At 44.4% G+C, this 20,449-nt stretch overlaps 1 protein-coding gene across 2 annotated transcripts in view; it reads left to right on the top strand.

Moving 5' to 3' along the window:
* Positions 1-3,321, top strand: part of TMEM260 (transmembrane protein 260) — a 35,137-nt gene extending 31,816 nt beyond the window's left edge. The window contains exons 13-16 of one of the 2 annotated variants that reach the window (XR_012628999.1): positions 438-591; positions 1,153-1,206; positions 1,630-1,720; positions 2,797-2,844. Coding sequence is in view for 1 of the 2 variants with exons in the window: in XM_074869119.1 (XP_074725220.1) it covers positions 415-591; positions 1,153-1,206; positions 1,630-1,720; positions 2,797-3,069 (595 nt within the window). In the remaining variant the exon portion in view is untranslated. Of the gene's footprint in view, positions 1-414; positions 592-1,152; positions 1,207-1,629; positions 1,721-2,796 lie in introns of both variants that reach the window. The other variant, XM_074869119.1, reaches the window with a different exon arrangement.
* The last annotated feature ends 17,128 nt before the right edge of the window (positions 3,322-20,449 follow it).

Below are 20,449 nucleotides of genomic sequence, written 5' to 3'. Positions count from 1 at the left end.
AAGAATAGCATCTGCATTTAGACCAGCCAGGGTGAGCCTTGCGAGTGTGGGTAGGCAGAAGAGCCTTGCCAGGTGCTGTCGGGAAGAAATGGGCTTCTCCTACGGCGTTTGGCATGTTTGTGAGGTCCAACATAGGGGAAAGGATGTCTCTCCTGTGCTGGCTGCAGAAGACGTGCGATGCCAAATGGGGTATTCGCTTGTGGCGGGTGAGCTCTTTCACATACTGACCCAAAGATGTGCCCTTTCTGATGTGAAATGCTCTGGATGGATGGGGATCCGTGCTGCAGAAAATGTTGTGCTGCTTAAGACCTGTCTGCTGCACTGGTGTGGTGTGTGTGGTTTGCTCAAGCATGTGGTGTGGCCCACGGTCTCTGGCATGGCTTCAAGATTGCTCTCTCTGTTTTTTGTTGGCAGTAAGGAAGTGTTTGTCTGCATAGGTCTTCATGAAGGTGACTCGACCTGGAGAAGGAGCTATTCGCTCTGGCCGTGGGGTACCTGTGAAAAGTTGGTTCCTTCCGATGTTGTTTTTGACCCAGGAGAGTGGATTCATCTTACAAGAAATCTCTATAACTGGACTGAAGACTATGGCAGGTATGAGGCAGAGGTGACTGCTCCTTCCTGCTCATCATTCGTCTGCCAGCATCATAACCACGTCCACTGCAGTGTTAGAGAAATTAAACATGAGCTGTAATCGTAATGTTTTGTGTTCTGGAACATATAATAAATCCACATGTGATATTTGTATTAGTGTTAAAAATAGAGAGGACGTTTCTAGTCAAATATCAGGTCCAATTCTAATCTTAAAACTTGATCAGGAGCCAAAAAACATTGAGGACTTGGGACATACAAAGCTTTAAATGTCATAGACCGAACTGAGGTGGGGGGTAAAAAGCATCTTTCACTTTGAGGATAGGTAGGATGCTGTGAAACACCTGATATACCAGAGGCTCCTTCTATGGAAGGAGAGGAATAAAGTTCTATGAATGACTGAGGATCATCTGAATTCCCTGCTGTCAGAGCCATAGGCTTCAGCACAGGTTTTCATCTGCCTGGGAGGTCTGTAGCTGCCTGGGTTAGAAGGGTTGATTGTGCAGGGACTGAAACACAGTGGCATGGATCTGATGGCTGAATTTTATTCTCATTCCTGTTTAGTTTCAAGCCCTCTTCCTGGGAAGCTGTCGCCAATGAGGAGATGTGGCAAGCCAGGTGATGCTCCTTTGCTCCCTTCCAACAACCAGTGGGTGATGCCAGCTCACTGGTGTGGAAATACACACCAAAGCGGGCAGCTTGATGGTGCATGGCCTTATTGGATCTAAATGTGCCAAGCTTTGGAAGGAAAAGGTTGGCAGAATGAGATGAAGCATGCATGGCCTCCAGCAAATCCTTCAGGGAAGCGATCATTTTGTTCACCAAAAGGTTCTGCTCAAAGTGTCTTGAAGGAGCAGAGGGTAGTTGGGACATAGGGTGAGAAAATAAATCATGAATTAAAATTTGTGTCACTGATGACTTAGATGGAGCTGCTGGTGTACTGTCCCATACACGGACATGTTGAAGATGTGTATATAACCATGTGATGTGATCTGGTTATATTAAGCAGCTATTATATGGAACTTTTTCTTGTTTTTCTAGGATGAAAACAGCTTTCTTTATATTTGACCTTGCAGAAACTGCCAGCGTGACTGCAGAAATGAAATCACAACTTTACACATTTGCGTACACTGTAAGTCATATATTTGGGTTATGAATGATCCCTCTAGTCTCCATCCTTTTTTTTTTTTTTTTAATTTCTTGATTCCACAGAAATATAGTCTTCCCATGTAGGTCGGCAGTCCTGTAGCCTGCATTCTCCTTTGTTCATCCGAACTGGGAGCATAGCAGATTCAAAGAGATTTGTTCAGGGATTTTATCCATTCCTACTTGCCCCCTCGGTCACGGAGGATGCCAGAACCTAACCAGTCGACACCCTGCTTTTGCTCTAATTATGTTGTCTGTGCTGGTGCTCCAAACCCATGCCAAGAGATTGCTTGTCCTGAAGTCCCCTCTATGCACTTGTCCCCTCTGTCATTACACAGTCATGCATCTGAGCCAGCAAGTGTAAAATCCGACAGTCTTCTCGCTGCAAATTAATTCTGCTGCATTTCATACCAAAGAATAACACCCATAAGCTGGTGTGGGTATCTCTGGAAATACTGGACTGCCGGAGATGTGAACAAATGCATAAAGCAATCGGTGTGTGTCAGCAGAGAGGAGTGTTTCATATCCCAGCAAAGAGTCAACAAATACTTTCCTTTCAACTCTTGCCCATTTTGCTGTGACTTTTGCTGATCTGCAAAGTTCTGGGGCACGTGCCTACAGTTGAGCTTATGAATATTCCCACTCGAGTCAACAGACTGATTAAGTCCTGTGGAAGACGTCCTGATCTCCTAAAATATTGAGTAAATGTCTTTTCAGGCGTGGCAGTTAAATCTCTTTTTCCCCAGCCTGGTGTAACACCGCTCTCGGGGAAACGCATAATATGTGGTGGGGTTTTCACAATAATCTGTAATGTTTCTAAACAAAAAGCTGCTGTAGGAAGGGGAACATTTCAGGCCCCCTTGGATTTCTAATTCATGCTGTTGTACATCGCATGGCAAACATGGAGTGAGTTACAGAAATGCTCCAACTCTGGACTTGGACATCTAAATAAATAGCATCTGTTCCTTTACAGGCAGTTTTGAAGCACTGTTAAGAGTTGTTGGTCCCCTTCATTCAATTAATTTGTCCCCATATTTTTTTTTTTTTTTGTCCCTTTAACAGTCATACAAAGAAATTGTCAACTCTCATCCAAATCACCCAGTGAACTGGCACAAGAACTACGCCATCGCCTGTGAGAGGATGTTGCGTCTCCATCGGGTGGATGTGGATCCCGAAGCGTTGCTCTCCGAAACTGTGAAACATTTCCTTCTGTACACTGAGAAGGCGGAAGATGATCCCCAGCGGCAGGATATTCTGCAGGCTGTGAAGCACCTGAAGAAAGAGCTGCAGGGGCTGAGGAAAATGAAAGAAGACCTGAGGCAGCGAGCTGGGTAGTGCCCGGTCCTCAACCTGCATGCTGAAAGTTTGAAGTCAGGACTTAAAATCTGAATTAGTCTTTGACAACGTGAGAATGGTTTTAAAAGGCAATAGAAATGGCAGCGGAGAGGAAATCAAGTGTGATTGCCTCTGCAGGAATGTACTGTTGTTTGGTCTTTGATTGCTGTTGCCAAATGAATTGTTTGTGTTGTTTTGTGTGCGGGGGGAAAAAAGATCATCACTAAATAAAATACTGGGTTTTGAAAAGGAGAGTTTTCTTTTAAAAGAAACCTGTGAATCTGTTTTACTGTGAAGATCTTTTAATGAGTGCAGCATCCTTTATAGGTGCAAAAAATGTATTTAGCCTTTAAAAGTTTCTTCTCTTACTGAGCCAAGAGGTTTTCTACAGCCGTTTTGCTTTAGCTATGCTGTGTCTGTGATTTTGTGGTGAGGGGGCAGCACGGTTGGGTAGGTTTCCATCAGGACAAGGATGTGGGACGATGCCCTTCACGGGAGCCTGATCATTCGCTGTTTGGGGTGTGCTCTGTGCCCAGGGGTGCTGCAGACACGATGTTCTCCCAGCACAGGATGGTGGGTAGAGACCAACCCATCTCTTTCTGCCTCCCTTGCTTTGCAGGGGTGGTTATTTCCATTACACTGGGATTTTATGTTGGGATAGACTTTATTGCTCTAGTTTTCCAGTAATGAGCAACTTGTGTATTTTCCCTTGCAGAGCACCGTGACTGTAGGCAGCAGCGTGGCATCTCCTGCCTGGGGCAGAGGGACCGTGGTGCTGAGACCCTGCGCGGAGACACGAGAGAGCTCCCGTGGGACACTGCTCTCCCCGGGCCTCATGGCATCTGTGCTGTGGCATCTTCCTGTGCAAGTCTGTAACACTCGTCTACTCTGCCGTGTCCTCGCAGGTACTGGGGATGCCAGAACTGAAGATTTAGAGATGGCAGGGGCTTTAAGCAAAAGAGTAGAGTATGAATCCATTTTCAATCTACCCCAAAAGTCAAGCAACTTGGTTAACGAGCTCAGCTACTTGTTTTTAAAAAAAAAGGTGGACACAAAATAGCATGTTTTTCAAAATGTTGTCGATTAAGATGTACTCAAATGCTTAAAACAGACCCAAAACTCTGCTGTTGTTACTGGAAAGTTGTGTTCATCTAAATTTTTAAACTTGGTTCTGTGAGATCTCAGCCCAGTGTTTTATAGGAGACAAATTGCTGCTAGGCCAGGATTTCATTTGGACTAGTAAATTTTTCAGAGAAGAAAGAAGTACTTCTGTAAAGGCCATGTTATGGAGTGGCACCTCTGGAAGCTTCCCAGGAGGCTTGGCAGAGCAGATCAGGATGTGTGCAGGAGCGAGGGGTGATGCACATGGATGTTCTGTTGGTCTGTAGTTTGAGGTGCGTGTAGGTGCAGATTTAGGCTCGGGTGGCTACTAAGGTCCTTTTAAAAAACTATTTTTGTGGTTCTCTCCAAGTGCCGATCTTCCCAGATTGTCTTTCCTTGAACGCTGCCTGTATAAAAATCAAGCTGACGTCTAAGAATCTCTTAACTCCAGTTGCAAAATAACATCCTTCAGTTTTTTCCCTCTCGTTCTTATTTATTTTCATAGTATGATTTCCATAGCAATTCCCCCTGTTACTTCTATAAACGATTCCTGTACAAACAGCAGATGAGAAATGAGCAATAAAAAGAAAGAAAACTACAGCTTCTGGGTTGCAAAGCCACAAAGCAGAGTGAAGAGAAGGAAGAGGAGCGGTTCAGGGGTGTCATTTTAACTCTTTGTGTTGTAATTGACTACATTTCAGGTCAACCGTGCCTCACTTAAATCTCTTCCTTTTTCTCAATCCCTGCAGAAGTGTTTGTACAGAGCAGGGGAATATCATACATTCCTCTGTGCAGCTTTCTCAGGGCTGGCTTTCTTCTCCCTTCTCAAAATCAGTCCTTCAGCCTAGCAGAAAAGCATTAGGAATCCAATTTTTGAATGCTTTTGTTACCTGCATTATTGAAAATCCATTCAAACAAATATACTGAGCCGAGGGTTTTCTTTATCTTGATTAGATGCCCCTCCTTAGCTGCATAGTCTTGAAATAATTGGAAGCTTTTGTGGATTCCACTATCTACTCGGAAGAAAAGAGGGGCTGGACAAAGGTATCCCAGCCTGCAGCCCGCGTCGAGTAACGTCGTGTATTGTAATAAGCAGTGATGCAACTACAAGGAGAACTTTCCCACCGGCAAAAGCCTTCCCAGGTGTGAAGAGCAGTGGAAAAGTGATGCTTTTTTAGGGAGCAAAGCAGAACTGGTTGCAACCCTGCCGTTCACGTGCGCCGTGTCCGTACGAATCGCGTGCACGTGTGATACAGGTGTCCGTGCTGAGCATTCAGCTCGAAGATATCCCTCTTTGCGCTGGCCGATCGCAAAGGGGAAAATATTTAACAGCGATAGAAGTTAAAAAATTCCGCCCCCTGAATCTGTTCAGATGAGATTTGCTGGTGCTTGTAGACGAAGCAGTTGCGTGGATGTTTCTGAGCCTGTTCGCTAAAAGGGGGTGCTGAGGGATGCTGGCAGAAGTTTAATTTTTATCAGCTCCTCTTAGGTGACACCCTTAAGTTTATCAAACAAGCAAAGCTGATTTGCTCTTCGTTCGTCTCAGTTGCATGAATCGGTTGCCAAGTAAACAGGATTTTGCATTTTCCTAATTACTTTCATATTTGTGTTTTACCTCTATTTGTTCTCTTGCAAAACTGGTCCTAATAATTAGGCAGGCTCCTGCTGCCTAGACCTGAAAAAAAAAAATAAAGGGGGGGGGGGGGGGGGAAGACTTCTGAGGGTTTTTTCTCCCTTATAAATTCATTTTTGTTACAAGCATCTTTTATACATATTACTAAAGGGAGCGCACTAAGAAATGCAAATAATAGTTCTTTATTTTATTATGACAGTTAATTAATAGCAACCTGTTTTAATGAATAAAGTCACTCAGAGTCCTTCAGCACTTCCTAAGTAGAGGCCAGAATCTGTAGGGATTCTTTTTTCCCCCCCATTGTATAGCTCCGAGACTCCGCGCACTATATAGGGCCTGTATAGAAATGCTCGCTAATGAAGAGGGAGGGCGAGGAACTTGTCTGCATTCAAAGATCACTGGTGAGTCATTCAGCGAGAAAAGGCCCCTTGCTAGGAATAGTCACAGTTCCGCGGCATTGTGCTAGCAAAAGGGTTTGATCAAAGGTCTCCTGCCGAGCTTGCATGGTTTCCTTTCATACGACGACCATAATTAAAACCACTAATTCTCTTTTAAAATGCTGCAGGATGCCATGTAGGCATCTGTCTGGAGTGTCCTTTGTGCTGTCGGGAGCTGTTAAGGACCAGCGCCGAGGGCTTTTCAGCGACATGCCAGTCAGGAAGGTGATTCGACATAAGGGTGCCTCTGAAGGCTTGACAGGGCCTTGACTACACAATTCCAGCTGAATTTGCCCCTTGTCAGCTGCCAGTAAATAAATCTTAAAGAAGGGGGGGGAAAAGCTGAAGTTTCATTACCTGATCCCCGGGGCTTTGTTGGTTTTGGCATCGCCCAGGGGGAAGCCCTCGCCCCTCGGGGCCAGGGAGCTGGAGATGGCCATTGGAGACCCCGGCGCCCGGGCCGTTTGAAGACCGTCAATACTTGTAACAGTTCAGCTGTTAGGAAGACAAATAAATGGAAGAGCCCATTAATCCCCTTTGGGTACTCGGTGCCTTTTGCCCTTTTATCGCAGCCTTATTAGGTTCCTACTCATCTTGAACCGGGAGGGATGAATTGAAGTTGTTGAGCGCTAATTGGCAAAGACTTTTCATCGCAGGCCAAGAACTTTCACTGACTTGAAAGTAACTTCACCACGGGGAGGATCAGCAAATTCTTGCCTCGCCATTAAAACAAAACCCCCAAATCCCGTTGGGATTCAGTGCGGTGTTTAAAAAAAATTAGGGAGGAAAAAAAAAAAAGGCAACTGCTAAATTGTTGGGCTTGTCCTTCGTGAGGATGTTGGCAACTTATATTTGCCCTTTAAAAGACAGTCACGGAGCCAGATGGGGCACAGGGTGATCCATCCTGAAACATAGTTGAAAAGGACGTGTCTTACATGTGTACACCTGCGTTACCAAAACCTGCTCACGGGCCAGGCTTCCCAAAACCAGCCTGGGAGATGATCTGTAAGGTGGCACCATCATTCTTGACAGTTTGCTGAGGTTCTGTATGCCCAGGGACAATTCCAGCTGCCTTCGAGTCATCCCTGGGCTTGGTGATGGAATTGATAGATGGGAAATATTTCAGTGTGGAGGCACTTGGATGTTCTCACGTGAATTATTTTTTAATGTTGATTTTGTAAATGCTACGTTAATTTGAACGTACTTAGAACCCTCTCTCCCCATGTCCCCCATTGCATATTTTAAATAAAGAACAAAACTTTTGCCAGGTCTTGAAAGCATCTTATACATGATAAGTGACAATGTCATGGGCCTCCTCAGCCTGGAAGACATCGAGCTGGGGATTTTAGAGCACGAAATCCTATTGTTGTGTTCCCCAGCCTCTGCATTTGGGGAATTCATGAAACAAGGTGCCCACATTAAGGCATGTGTGTACCCCAGGAAGCCCACCCATGCCAGAGCCCTCTCCGACTTTCAGGGGACTTCCAGGACTGGGAGCTTGGCACGGTGCTACGTGAGCAAACGGGCGAATAAAGCTCCCGCACCGGTCGCCGTAGGGAATGAAGACATTGTTGTCAGTACCCTCCAAAAGGCTGTTTGGTTTGGATCTGCCCGACGAAGCCGGAGCGAGTGCTCGTGGAATTGCCCCTGCCAGGTGGCTGCGAGATGCTGCTGGCTCCATGGCCACGAAGGGCCACGCAGTGAGGATGGAGGACACTGGTGGCACCGCGTCCTCTGCGTGTTGTCCCTTCCATGGGGGTGTTTGAGTGCTCTTGGGTATTTTGGAGGTGTAACACATCGCTGCTGGTCAGATACAGCAGCAGCTTGCTGAACTTTGGCGAAAAAAACACGTAAGAGGAGCATAGTTTTGGATGGTTTGGGGGGCCTTTTTTGTCATGTCCTTTGATTTAGCAGTAAAGACACTTTAAAAAATGGTGTCTGAAAAACTCCGCTGCTCATAAAGCTTCCCCAGGGACAGTCTGCTGCCTGTTTCAGGCCAGAAGAACTTGCGCACCCAAATTGTTCCCATTTTTATTCCTAAAATTTATTATTTCTCCTTTACTGCCTCTTGACACTCCTGTTATATTCAAACTTTACATTTCAATAAAGGCTTTTTCAAAACAGAGTGAAAACAAAGAATGAGTATAAATTGGAATAACTTTATTCAGATGTGTGGAACTGAGGGAATTTGTGCCGGTGAATGGCTGGTTGGAGATGGTGCACTGTGATTGACAGCCTCCATCCAGCCAGCGATCCTTCACGGCCTGCTTCTAACAAATCTGAGATTTTGCCTTTTGTTGGGTTGAACAAACCCAGTGCAAACATACTGGTTATCAGTGAATTTTATCAGTAAATCCTTGTTGGTCAAACAGGAAAAGTGGGTTTTGCTGGTGAGTGAGGAAGAGACACAATGGCCTCGAGGAATATGAAGGTCAGCCTGGGTATTTGGTGTACGCGAGCGTTATCGTTGCTGGTTAAAAAACGAGGGGAGTGAGGTACTTCTCAAGAGAAGTTCTCTGTAAGTGATTATTTCCTGCCAACATTTGGGAAAGAAAAAGTAAGAATTTGCTACTTGATTGCAAGCTGTGGTTTGGCATTGAGAAAACTGGATTTTTTTAAAAATCCACAATCATTATTTTGATCCTTAAACTTAATTGAACTAATTCAATTAGACCATGCCAGTCTTGCATTTGATTGAAGACTGCAGTTTGGTTTTGCTAGAAGGTAAGAGTGAACCATGAATAATTCTGACTAGGTATGAAAGAGGATTTTTCTCTCTTGCGGGGGCCTAGGAGGGAGGTCAGAGCCTCCTTTGGCACAGTGTATCACACTGTCCCGAAGTGCTATTTTTTGCACAACTTATGCTGATATTTGGCCAATACACCCTGCTCATCCATCTCAACTCTCCTCCAAATCTACTGAGTCCTATTTTCCGTCATTGAAAAATTGGAGTCGACGACATGACATGAGGAGGAACCAGCTTCTTCAGTTGCTGTTTTATTTAGGACCCTTTGGGTAACTGTCACCTGCAAATAAACTTAATTACAGAAAACATAAGAAATGTGGGCAATATGGGTCAGGTGTTTTGTCCTGTTTTTTGGAAGGCAGTGTCGTATCGAGATCCCCAGCACATGAGTGACCTCAAATATCATTGAAAATATTGGGGTTTATTGTGTTTTTAAATTCAGTGACATCATTTACAACATTTTAATTCTTCTTGTTGTCCCTGGTGTTAAAAGCGACTAGTTTTAAGAAACCCCGGGGACCCCTAAATACCCTTTTTTTCTCCCAACCGGGATCTAGCTTTTTACCATTTCCTTAATGTTTGCAGCTAGAAATGCAGCTTAAGTGGCATTATGCTAAGTAATTATTCTTACAGGATGTGAAATGAAACAAATTTTGCACAGCATGAAATTATTCCTGCCACGTATGGCGTTTGGTGGCAGATTTTTTCGTTTGGACCGTAAACAAGGCTCGGTGGCAACGAAACAACACGGAGCGGAGGAGGGGGGAGCGGGGAGGAAAACACTACCAAAGGTAAGTCCTTGTAGCAAAAATATTTTTGGCTGGATCAAATATTAAACCTGCTACTACAAATTTCACGCTTTGCATTCCTAAAGCAGATGCCAAGTGATGATGCCAAAAATTAATTGGAAATAATATTGCTTGCCTTGTGTGCTCTATCCAGCAGAGGGCACAAGGATAAATGATGTGTGCGTTGTCGAATTCGCCACCGCTGATAAGGCTGTTTGTAATTATTTCAGTAAAAATATGTAGCAACATGCTTGTGTGCTTATTTACATTTGGGGATGTGGTCTGGAATGGAGGGTTTAGATTTATAACTATTCCTCCCCCCCATCAATACATAGGAGACTTTCATGTTTTGCCCGCTTTACGTTTTGTTAAATTGCTGGGTTTGCTCGTTAAAGTACAGTGAACTGGTTCAGTGTTTGGATGATATCTTGAATTAGAAATTCAAACCTTGACTGCTAACAGGGAGACAATGCATCTCGTGGTATTGTGTTCTTCCAGCAGTATTTTTACCTGAGTTTTTGTGGGTAAATCAAAATGTCATTACAGAGTGAAAAAAAAAAAAAAAAAAGGTTGAATGTAATTATAAGGAGGGGATTATTGAATTATTTATGGAAAAATGTGAGTTTCTTGTTTGTATATAACAAAATAGTAATTGGGAAGAGAAAGTTTCCAATTAGTTTCACATACTATAGCATAAAGAATCTATGATTGTGTTAGGCAGGAGATAGATGGGGGAAAAGATGTAAGACAAGTCTAAAACAACAGTTTAAAAAAATTGCTATTATTTGCATTCAATGAATTATGCAATTAGCAAAACGGACTAGGACGTTGGGGCACAGCATTGCTTTCTCTAGTGCAAAATGGGTAGATATTTTTAAGTACAGTCCTTTGTATTCAGCAAACACATCACTGAGGAAGAAGCATAACCCTTAAATCATCTGTCTGATTAGGGAAGAATTTTTTTCATAAATGATACAGGTCAGAAAAAAATGTTAACATGTGCTTCCCACCCAAACCTCGTTCAGAAAGCCCGATACTTCAAATTATTCCCACTGCTTCCAGTCCCCTTTGCTCAAGTACAGCTGAAGTGAGCAGGAAGGGAAGGAGAGGGAAACGTGTGCTAGAACAAATGCAACAGCGCAGTCTTTCTCAAACGACTGAAAAACATATTTCACGCTGCTTCCTTCCAGCTTCACAACATATAAATAGATGCTGCCTTGGAACAAGTCAACATTTGATGCAAGCAACCTCAGAGCTCAATCTATGCAATAAAAACAAATGTCTGTTTTCATGTTCTAGTCTCTCCCTATCTTGTTTCAGGGTTATTGTTTAAATCAACACTTTCCAACTGTGTAGATTTTAGCTGGAGGTTTCTTTGCTTGTTTGTTTTGGAGAGGAGGGGGTTGTAATTTCCCAACGTATGGGAGATAAATGAGATGTTTAAAGCGCCTCAGTGGAGTGGCATAAAAGCTGGGAAATCAGAGAGATTGTAAATCTATGTTTGTTTTAGAAATAAAATAAAATAAATCAAGCAAGAGCAGGTTAGAGCTGCTAATACTGAGCTGATTAAGAGCAGCAGTTACATAAAAGCAACTAGAGTCCATATTGTAAGTAAGTATTATTGCAGCCATGCAAAGTGCAGCTCCAAAGCTTTTAAGGGCTGGTATGGTGCTTTTTTTTTTTTTTTTTTTTTTTTTTGTGAATTAAGTGCTGATGAAAGGTATGGGATTGACAGCTTTGCAAACTCAGTGCTGCTGTTTAATCACATAACCCATGGTAGTGCCTACAAGACCTGCAGGAGCAAGTTGTCCCAGACCTTTGTTAACTCTGTTTTTAGGGACAGAGATCACCAAGTCCCCCAGTCCAGGCTGGGAGGGTCCGAGATCTACTTGTAGATATCTACAAGGAGAAAGCAGCCAAGAACTCTTGCAATCCCAAGCCATTCCGCAATCGTTGTTAGGTTGGCAAGGTTGTCCCCCAGACCCCAAATGCCTCCCACACCTTCTACCAAGCTTGAGACTGTTGAGAAGTGGAAACCCACAGCTCTAACGAGGCAGGAAAGCAGTGGGTGCTGCTATTCTGTTGTGACCGACCCAAGACCCCCAAAATTGGAGGTACAGGGTCTGAGCAGGAGGGAAAACTGCTCTTGCTCTTCCATTTGGTGGAGTTTCATCCAGTATGTTGGAAATTTGCAGCACTGCCTTCCCTGTAAGCCCACTGGCAGGTAGTTCCTTTACCCTTAGAGCGAGTAAAAGCTGTGGAGATTGACTGAACCCATTACAAGGAGTTTTTGTGTCCGCTTCCCTTGGTGAGAAGAGGCTGTTTGCCCTCTACAAGCTCAGGGCACCGTGGCCCTTGCTCTGGCAAAGCACTATCATTAGCTTGTCCACGTCCTTCATCCGAGACCTTCTGTCTGCAGCTCTTCCTCCAGCATTAGCCAAGGTGAGTGTCCCACTGCCTGGGGCTGTCTCTCTCCCACCGAGGTATCCAGGTCAGGTTGATGGTAGTGGGCATTTCTACCACTCACATGCCAATGGCAAGGAGGAATTCCCACTGGGAATTCTGGAAATTACTGGGTTTGGAGGGCAGTCAGTTTTGATTAGACTAGGTCATTTTTTCTGTTGTTGAAACATTTCCTTGAGATACTCCATTCAGCCAGCAGTGGAATGGTTTGCCTCATTTGGAGAAGTATTTGAGCCTTTTGATTTCACAGCCTTCTTCCTTATAGGTCTAGTTTAAAATGGAAACTGCCCATGTTCAAAATGAGAAGTCGTATATTTTCTTTAAAAAAAACCCACTCCTGCATTTTCAGACCTAAATTCTGAAAATATAAAATTGTAATAATTATGTTTGCTTGCTCTTTTTTTTTTTTTTTTTTTTTGGTACATTTCTAATGCATTTCTTGTGACTGAAATGTCCTGGAATCAATCTGAATACAGCAATGGTTTTGGTGTCTCAGGACTATTTTTGATTTAGCTAGTGGCTATTTAAAATGTCTTATGTACCTTTACCTACCACAGCAAACAAGATTTCAGGTCTGTGTGGGGGCAGGTAGATATATTTACCAGTCCTTTATTACTAGAGCAGAGAAATACAAAAATGCAGGAAGAATAAAAATTAGTTTCTTTGCCTCGTGGTCTTCTCCAGGGTCACGAACATCACGCTGGGAGATAGTGGAGAGGATGAGGATTTTGCTAACGCAGCTTGTCCCCGAGCTGTCATTGCTGGCCCACACTCCCCCAAACTGCCTTATTGCTCCTGTCTGCTGGGAACACCCCCATGTCACTGCTCTCCCCCCACTCCTGCCCTGACCCTGAGGTATAGGATGGAAACCCTTCCATGATTTCCAGTCATGCCCAGCTCGGGTTGGAAGGTGACTCTGGAGGGCCGGAACATCCCTGCAATAATAACTCCACATCTCTCCAGGTTTCCCTTGAATTTCCTGCAGTTGCCTCTGTTTGCTCAGCTTTAATGATGTCTTGTGGAAAATGGGACATATCCTGACCTGCCTCCTGGCTGGGTCTCCAGATTGAGAGCAACAGGGCATGAAAGCACCTCTCCAAAGCCCCCCCTCGCAGGATCCGCTTTGCAGCTCAGCCTTCTTTCTTCCCAACAGCCCAGGGAAGCCTCTCCTGGAGGGGACCAGGCTGCCTCCCAGCCGGCACAGCGCGGGGTGATTCATCCCATCCCAGAGCTGCGATCCCGGGGAGATTGGGGGGATCGTGTGGTCGGGGGTCCCCTTCTCTCGGTCGGTGCTGCAGAGAGCCCAGGTTGCCAGCTCAGGCTCGGGCATCTGCAGTGTAGGAAATCCCACACAAGGTGGCAAACCCTTCTGCAGCTGCAATTTGCATTTTCTGACCACAAGCAAATAACACTGTTTAGCTCTCTGGCATACAAGGTTGTGAAAAACCAGGTTTTATGTGTATAAAACAGACGTGTATAAGCTAAATATTGAAATATGGCAGAAGCAACATTTTAGAGCTCAGGCTTGCTGGTATATTCCACTCAAAGCAAACGTGCAGCATCAATTGGCAGCTGCCTAGAAGAAAAGATATGAATAGAGACAGCAGGAATAAGTTGCAATGGACCAACTGAGCTGTTTTAAGAGGAGAAAATAAGTGCAATTGCTGATTTCTTCGGCCTCACTGCTCTGTGCCATGGCAAAACCTTGTACTAACTTTGCATGGGCTTAGCTGTTCTGCAAGGCAAAAAAAAATCTTCCTCTCTGTTATTTTGTTTTAGTGGCACCAAGAAACTACCTTCTCCTGTGCAAGATGGTGCCCAGGACTAGAAGAAAGAGGAGGGTGCCTGCCCTGAGCTCTGCGATGAGCAGCCCCGGCAGAGACTGAGCAGGAGGGAGCGATGCACAGAGAGTCCGGGGAGGGAAAGTCTTAGCTAATGCCTGAGAAAAGTGGGTGATTTGTGGTCAGTCACGAGGCAAAGACAATTTCTGTGATTCTCTCTTGTCCCACATGACTCCCTCCTGGTCCCTCTGGGGAGGGCTTGGTGTGCTGAGAGCTGCCCAGGGGTATGGTGAAGGTGTTTGCTGAGCAGGCAGCTGCACAACCCAGCTCAGAATACGTGGGAGAAATGAGTGGCATGTTCTGACTCATTCTGGTGGCCAAGAAACAGAGGAGAAACTCAGGAGTGGGTGCATAAATGCTCCTCTGGTCTCCTCTGGAGCTCAGCAGGCTCATGATGAGAGTCTCCCTGGCCTCTTCGGTGTTTGGACATCCCCACAGTTGACATCCCCACAGAGATCAGAAATTACATGGAGCCAAAACATAGAAAACATAGAGGTGGCGGTCTTAAATGCAAAAGCCTGGCTCAAGGCATCTCCAAAGCACTAGTTGCTGGAAACTGAGGGGTGTGGCTGGGAAAGATTGCTCTGTGCTTCTCTCACCTCATTTCCAAAGTATGGCTGCTGTTGGAGGTGGGACAACACATTAGCTGGACCCAAGACCTGACTCAGTACAGACCTGACGCTGTTCTTACAGCCGGTGTTACCTTTTTGTGGTCTAGACTTCAGGGTCAGCGATTCCCTGCGGGTCTGCCTGTCCTTTGTCGTTTGACCTGGGGCAGGGGAGAAATCCCCACCCTTCCTCCCAGCAGATGAGGGGACAGTGAAGTTGTATCCCCCACAAGGGCCAACCACTGCATCCCTTTTCCCTTCAATTTCAGAGGAACTGGACCAGATTGGAAGAGCAGTAAGCACATCCATGTCTCTCAAACCTTTCTGGCCAAGTCCAAGCCAACTTGGCCACATGCACTGGACACCCTGGAGCAAGGGGATTCTCATTATCCTTACTTTGACATCACCAGTGCTCTGCGGGATGAGAGGAGGGCTGGAAATGGGCAGAAAGCATGCACCATCACTGCACACTCTTCTTCCGCTCCTAGCTTTAAGTCCCTGACATATAATCTTGGTCCCGATTTGGTCTCCACCTCATCTGGCTTGTGTAAGCTGCTTCCCGTGACCTTTCCTCGGCAAATGGAAGAAGGGGGAGGGATGGGGGGCATGTTAATAGAGCCAGACCCTCCTGCCAGCGGGCAGAGGGTGCTCTTGCCTAGCATATCCCGCTCCCTCCGGATAGCCGAGGCTGTTCCCCTATAAACCAGCCCTTCCCACATGCTCGGGCCCAGGGATGCCCGAGCATCCCCGCTGGCCCAGCGTGCCAGCCACGGATCTGCTTCATTAATATTCCTGCTCTGGTGGGTGGGTGGAGGGAGCGTCGCGTCTAACCTACTTTATTCAAATAGAAAATGTGTGTGATGGAGTGAGAGGGAGATACAGGCTCTGCCATAATTCCAGATTTAATTGGAAATTTAGTAAATCTGCTAAAATATTTAGTGGTTTCAATTTTTTCCCCTCTTCTGTAAGAAACAAAGGATCCTGGTTTATCATGTGTCTTTCAACAACTTTAATTTCATTTGTAGATTAAGGATGGAAGTAGCATTTCCACTCGATTGCATACTGGGCATTAAGAAGACAAAAACGCTCATTGTTTGCCCGAAGTCGGAGGGTTTTTTTGCAGACATTAAGCTGTAGGTGGCATTCTTTATACCTGACATCAGGATGCTTTTGTCAGACATTCAGTTGACAGGATTTTCTGCTGACCCGTCCGAGGTGTGTGAAGCAGTGAAAACAACCAAACCGTTTCTACCAGGTGATTGGGACCCAGGGAGAAGTGGGACAGTCTCATCCCAACCCACCAGGCAGCAGCTGCTCGCAAAATCAGTAATTCACAGGTTTTTTTAAGAGAGCATCTGAGGGAATTATAGAGCAAATATTTAGTGGCCTTTCCCATAACACAGTCAAAAGCAACTCTTACCAAGAAGTGGTCAATGGGACATTTTTTTCACCAAATCCATGAATATCCCATGAGTTTTTGGATGCAAAAGGGCTTCATGCTCACTTCTGCCTCCTTTGTTGGTGATGTTGGGGCCAGAGGTGAGGTTGGAGAATGGGATTCTGGGCTCAGACCCAGGGTCGGACAGTCCTAGAGAGCCATCGGGTTGTGGTTAAAACCAGAATCAGGCCCATTTCAGCGTGATGTTTTGTATCCATGTGTCTATGCAGAAAACGGGTGTTGCATTTCCGTGTATGATTATACAAGTAAACTCTGTTTTGGCCTTAAATGTCCACCTTGGCCTTAAACGTCCACCATGCATGGAAGTAGTCTCCTACCCTACATCCCAGAGAAGTTTTTTGGGCTTTCTTGCAAGTTTTGCTGTTTTTTTACCAGCACTGGCCAAATTGCTCCCATGAAAGTTAGTGGGAGTTTGGCCCTTGGCTCAGATTGGAGCAGGTCTGGACAGGGTGCCCGTGAGAATCCCATCTCCTTGGTTTTATTATTATTTTTTAAAATAATCCTTTGTTTATATTTTCTCTCGAAAACTCATCCCAGCCTCTTCTGAAGCCATCTTTCTGTAATTCTCTTACCTACTGTAATGCAAACTCACCACAAAAGCTGAAAGAAATCAAGGCTTTTGTGAACACCAGGTGAAAGGAAGAAAATTGTCGCCTAACCTTTCAGCCATCCTCATTTTCAGGGGAGCAAAGGACAATCTCTGGAGACACAGGGTTTTTTATCTGTGGCAGTTAAATCAGATTTATTAACATGCCACATTATGAAGGTGGGAAGTAACATTTGTTTTCCTGGGTCTTTAGGGAATTTATCCTGCCATCATTAAACTGGATTTTAAACCACCATTTAATGTTTTGTTATTTTTCTAGGGTGTTTTTTTAGCATCCAGTGTTAATCCTGCAATTGGAAACCACAGTGGATAAAAGTACTGTGTAACTTGCTTCCAGAACAAATAAGGTACAGCAGCTAATTTTAGTTTTAGGTTTCAAGGAGGGGGAGAGGAAGGGGGAAAGGCAGCACCTTCCCTTTATACTGTGAGACAGCCTTCAAGTGCGAAAGCAAAAATTCCCAAGCTGAGATCTAGTGAATGTAGAAAAGGTTCATTTTCAAAATTGCAACAGCCTGTACTTAGGTGATATTAGAAGACACCATGACAGTAAAGTAGTTTTATGCATAGCGGCTTAGCTAACATTTTGAGAACTAGTTTAGTGAAGCTATCAGGTTTAAAAATACCAAGCCACAAAGTTTTAATGAAACTATGCTTGGATCAAAGTACCATAAAGAGCATCCAAGAACTGCTTAAAAGATCCTTGAGTGGAAATTAGAATGGATCTTCAGGATTTATTCTGTAAAGCCTGTCTATTTTGACCTTTTTTCAGTCTCATATTAAGGCTGCTGAAAGTGTGTTTTGTTTGGCTAATGCTTGGGACTTGGTGTAGCTATTAGGTCTGTTAAACTGAGGCTGCCATTAAAGTTTTAGTATGCATTAATTGACTGATAAGGACTTGGGAATCAAATGGCTGAAGGAAAGGGCTATCATAGATTTTTTTTTTCCTTTGCTTTATTTCTTTTTGCACTTCATTTACATCCTGAGCCCTATTGGTGATCCAGATTTGAATAAAGCCACAGCTTAAGCAGCGATTAGATCTCAATAGCTTGGATTTTCAATGAAATTGTGGCATCGTTTTTTACCATGTGTATTCAGTGAGAGGTGTGAAAATTGACACCTGGTGCAACTTTATCTTTTAAAACACTGCTTTATTTTATGCATATACGTACGGGCGTGCACAAAACATTTGCAGACGTGCATAGATATATGTATATATAAAATCCTCCTGAAGTTAGGGTATTAGTTGATAGGCCTTTGACTCCGTCAATGTCAGGGGTTAGTGGGAAACAAAGACGAGGCTAAGCAAAGCTTTGCAAGAATAGAAAGAGATAAGAAGACCTCCCCCTTCTTCAGGTTAATTTTTTAAGCATGTCATCCAAACGCTCAAAGCAATGATCCTGTAAACGCTATTAGAAGAAGAAAGCCATCAAGAATATATAATGCAGTAAGGGGTTTTTTTCATTCTGATGTTATTATCATTACTGTTATTATTATTATTATTTGGAAGCAATATGTTTAAAGTTCACCTGCTAATCCTTAAGCTGTTGATATGACAATGTCAAAAATGATGGGATTTGGTGATTCTCATTATTGTTATGTATTGTTCTTCACTAGTGTTCCATATTAATATTTATAAATGCCAGGAAGAGTAGTCTTTTTATAGACATGAGAGCTCCAGAACTCCATTTTTATTTTCTTTTTAACAAATAAACGTCATATCCAATATAGATGATTGCACTTTGGAACAAAAATTATTTCCTAAGCAGTCCACTCACTCCTGATTGCAGTTTTTTTTAAACTTATTTTTCTGTGAGCAAGATGACAACCTGTAGACGTGATCTTTCCTTACCATCATTCACAACAATCTTTGTTCAAATTCAAATAAATACTGATTGCAATGAGTGTGATCAAACTGGCATGAATACTGAAATGGGTTTGAAATTCCACCAAAAGGTACTTCAAGCAGCAGTGGAATAAAGTCAGTGGCTAGGAAGGAATTTGGTGATTCTTGGTCACCCTCTTAATTTGAAGCCCCATATTCCTAGGAGTCCTATTTTCCTCCTGTGTGAATTGTCCCAAGGATGAAGCCCTGAGGACAAGCCCCCTCCTGGTGGGTAGTTTGGCTAATTGACCATTGGCACATCTGTCACAGAGGAGGAAGGTGCTTAGGGTAGTCTTCTAGGTCTTGGAAAGCCCATCTTGACTTCTACACTCTATCCCAAATTCCTCTCCAAAGTTGGGAACTCATCTGGGGCACTCAGGGTGTTCACCAGAGTTAGCATCTACCTAAGGAGACTAATTATCCTAAGGCTGCTGTTATACAAAGGACAGTGAGAAATGGGATTGTTTGGGGGGAGAGACATGGGTCCTGATGGCAGGTTCCCAGCTTGAGTCCCGTAGTGCCAGGGGTGCCTCGCTCCTAAGCCACCGAGGGGTGCACAGCACTGCTCTGCCAGCCTGTGTGCAACGGTGCCGGCAGTCTGACCCCAAAGTGCACGCAGCCTTGGGGAGCACTTTTAGATAGAGCATGCTAGAGGCTTGCCTGGAAGTGCTGAGCGAGGGACATTCACTTCTCAAAGTGTGTTTACATAGTTATTTTTAACCAGTGCCTCCAATACAACAACAAAAGAGGAGAAAAAAAACAAAACCAAAACAAATTCCTGCTGACCTGCACAGCTGGCTTATTTGGGGCTTTGTACCAAGTGGAAAAAAAATATGTGCCCCAATTACCACATGAGCAACCCAGATCCAGAGAGCTCGTGAAACTCATTTCCAAAACATTTGCAATGAGAGCAGCAATCACTGGGACCAGCTTAAGAGAGTTTCCCAAAATTATCAGCACTGTGTGAAGCAGAAACATTCTGCAAAGGATGAACATCTTCAAGGTTGCATTCGGTTGGTATAACCATCCCAACATCTGGAGGTTTTGTGGGTATCTGTCCACCCCAACTTCATCTCCTTTTTGCAGCGCGCTCTGCTTTTTGATAAAGATCTTTGCATGAGCTCCTTTGGTGCACTGTCCGGGTTTGAGACTGGGGACATCAGATGGGAACAGAAACAGGGGTTTGTTTTGAACTTAGGGCAGGAATGAAGAGAGGAGATGGGCAGAGCCAGGATGATTTATCCTGACTTGATGCATGCTGAAGGGGCTGTCGCTGCTGGTTGTGCGTAGACTGATTGCGAGAGGGTGAGCTTTAATGGACTGTGCTGCTGCAAATACAGAGAGACGTGAACTGATGAAGAATATATTCAGGCTGGATATCAGAAGAGAGTTTGAGACTCTCAGACAACAGAGATTTGGGAATGGCCTTGGGGCAAATGCTCCAGCTCATTTGAAGCTGATGCTTGTTCAGCCTGTGAAATGGGATTGTATGACTTGGTTGCCGGGGAATGTGACAGGAAGGACTTGGTGATTAAAGGGGACCCTTCTTGTCTTCAGATGGGTTTTAGGATGTTTTAGTTTCCTGTTTGGTGCTTCCAAGAAAGTCCTGGAGCTGCTGTCATGTTTTGATGACCATGGCAATTTGCACCATTTTTCAGGCTTTTGGCATATTTTGGCAAACACGGATGAAGTGTCTGTGCCCTGGTTGAAGTGCATGCCCTGAAGTGTTGTCATACTCTCCTTGTGAGATGAAAGGCTGTGGTTTTAGTATAATCAAATGTTCTGTCTTGACCTCTTGGTAGTCTGCACTGCTTT

This window comes from Strix uralensis, chromosome 4, assembly GCF_047716275.1.
Source record: "Strix uralensis isolate ZFMK-TIS-50842 chromosome 4, bStrUra1, whole genome shotgun sequence".
NCBI classification, from domain to species: domain Eukaryota; kingdom Metazoa; phylum Chordata; class Aves; order Strigiformes; family Strigidae; genus Strix; species Strix uralensis.
The sequence above is the reverse complement of the archived record's forward strand: the minus strand, read 5'-3'. Positions and strand labels throughout refer to the sequence as shown.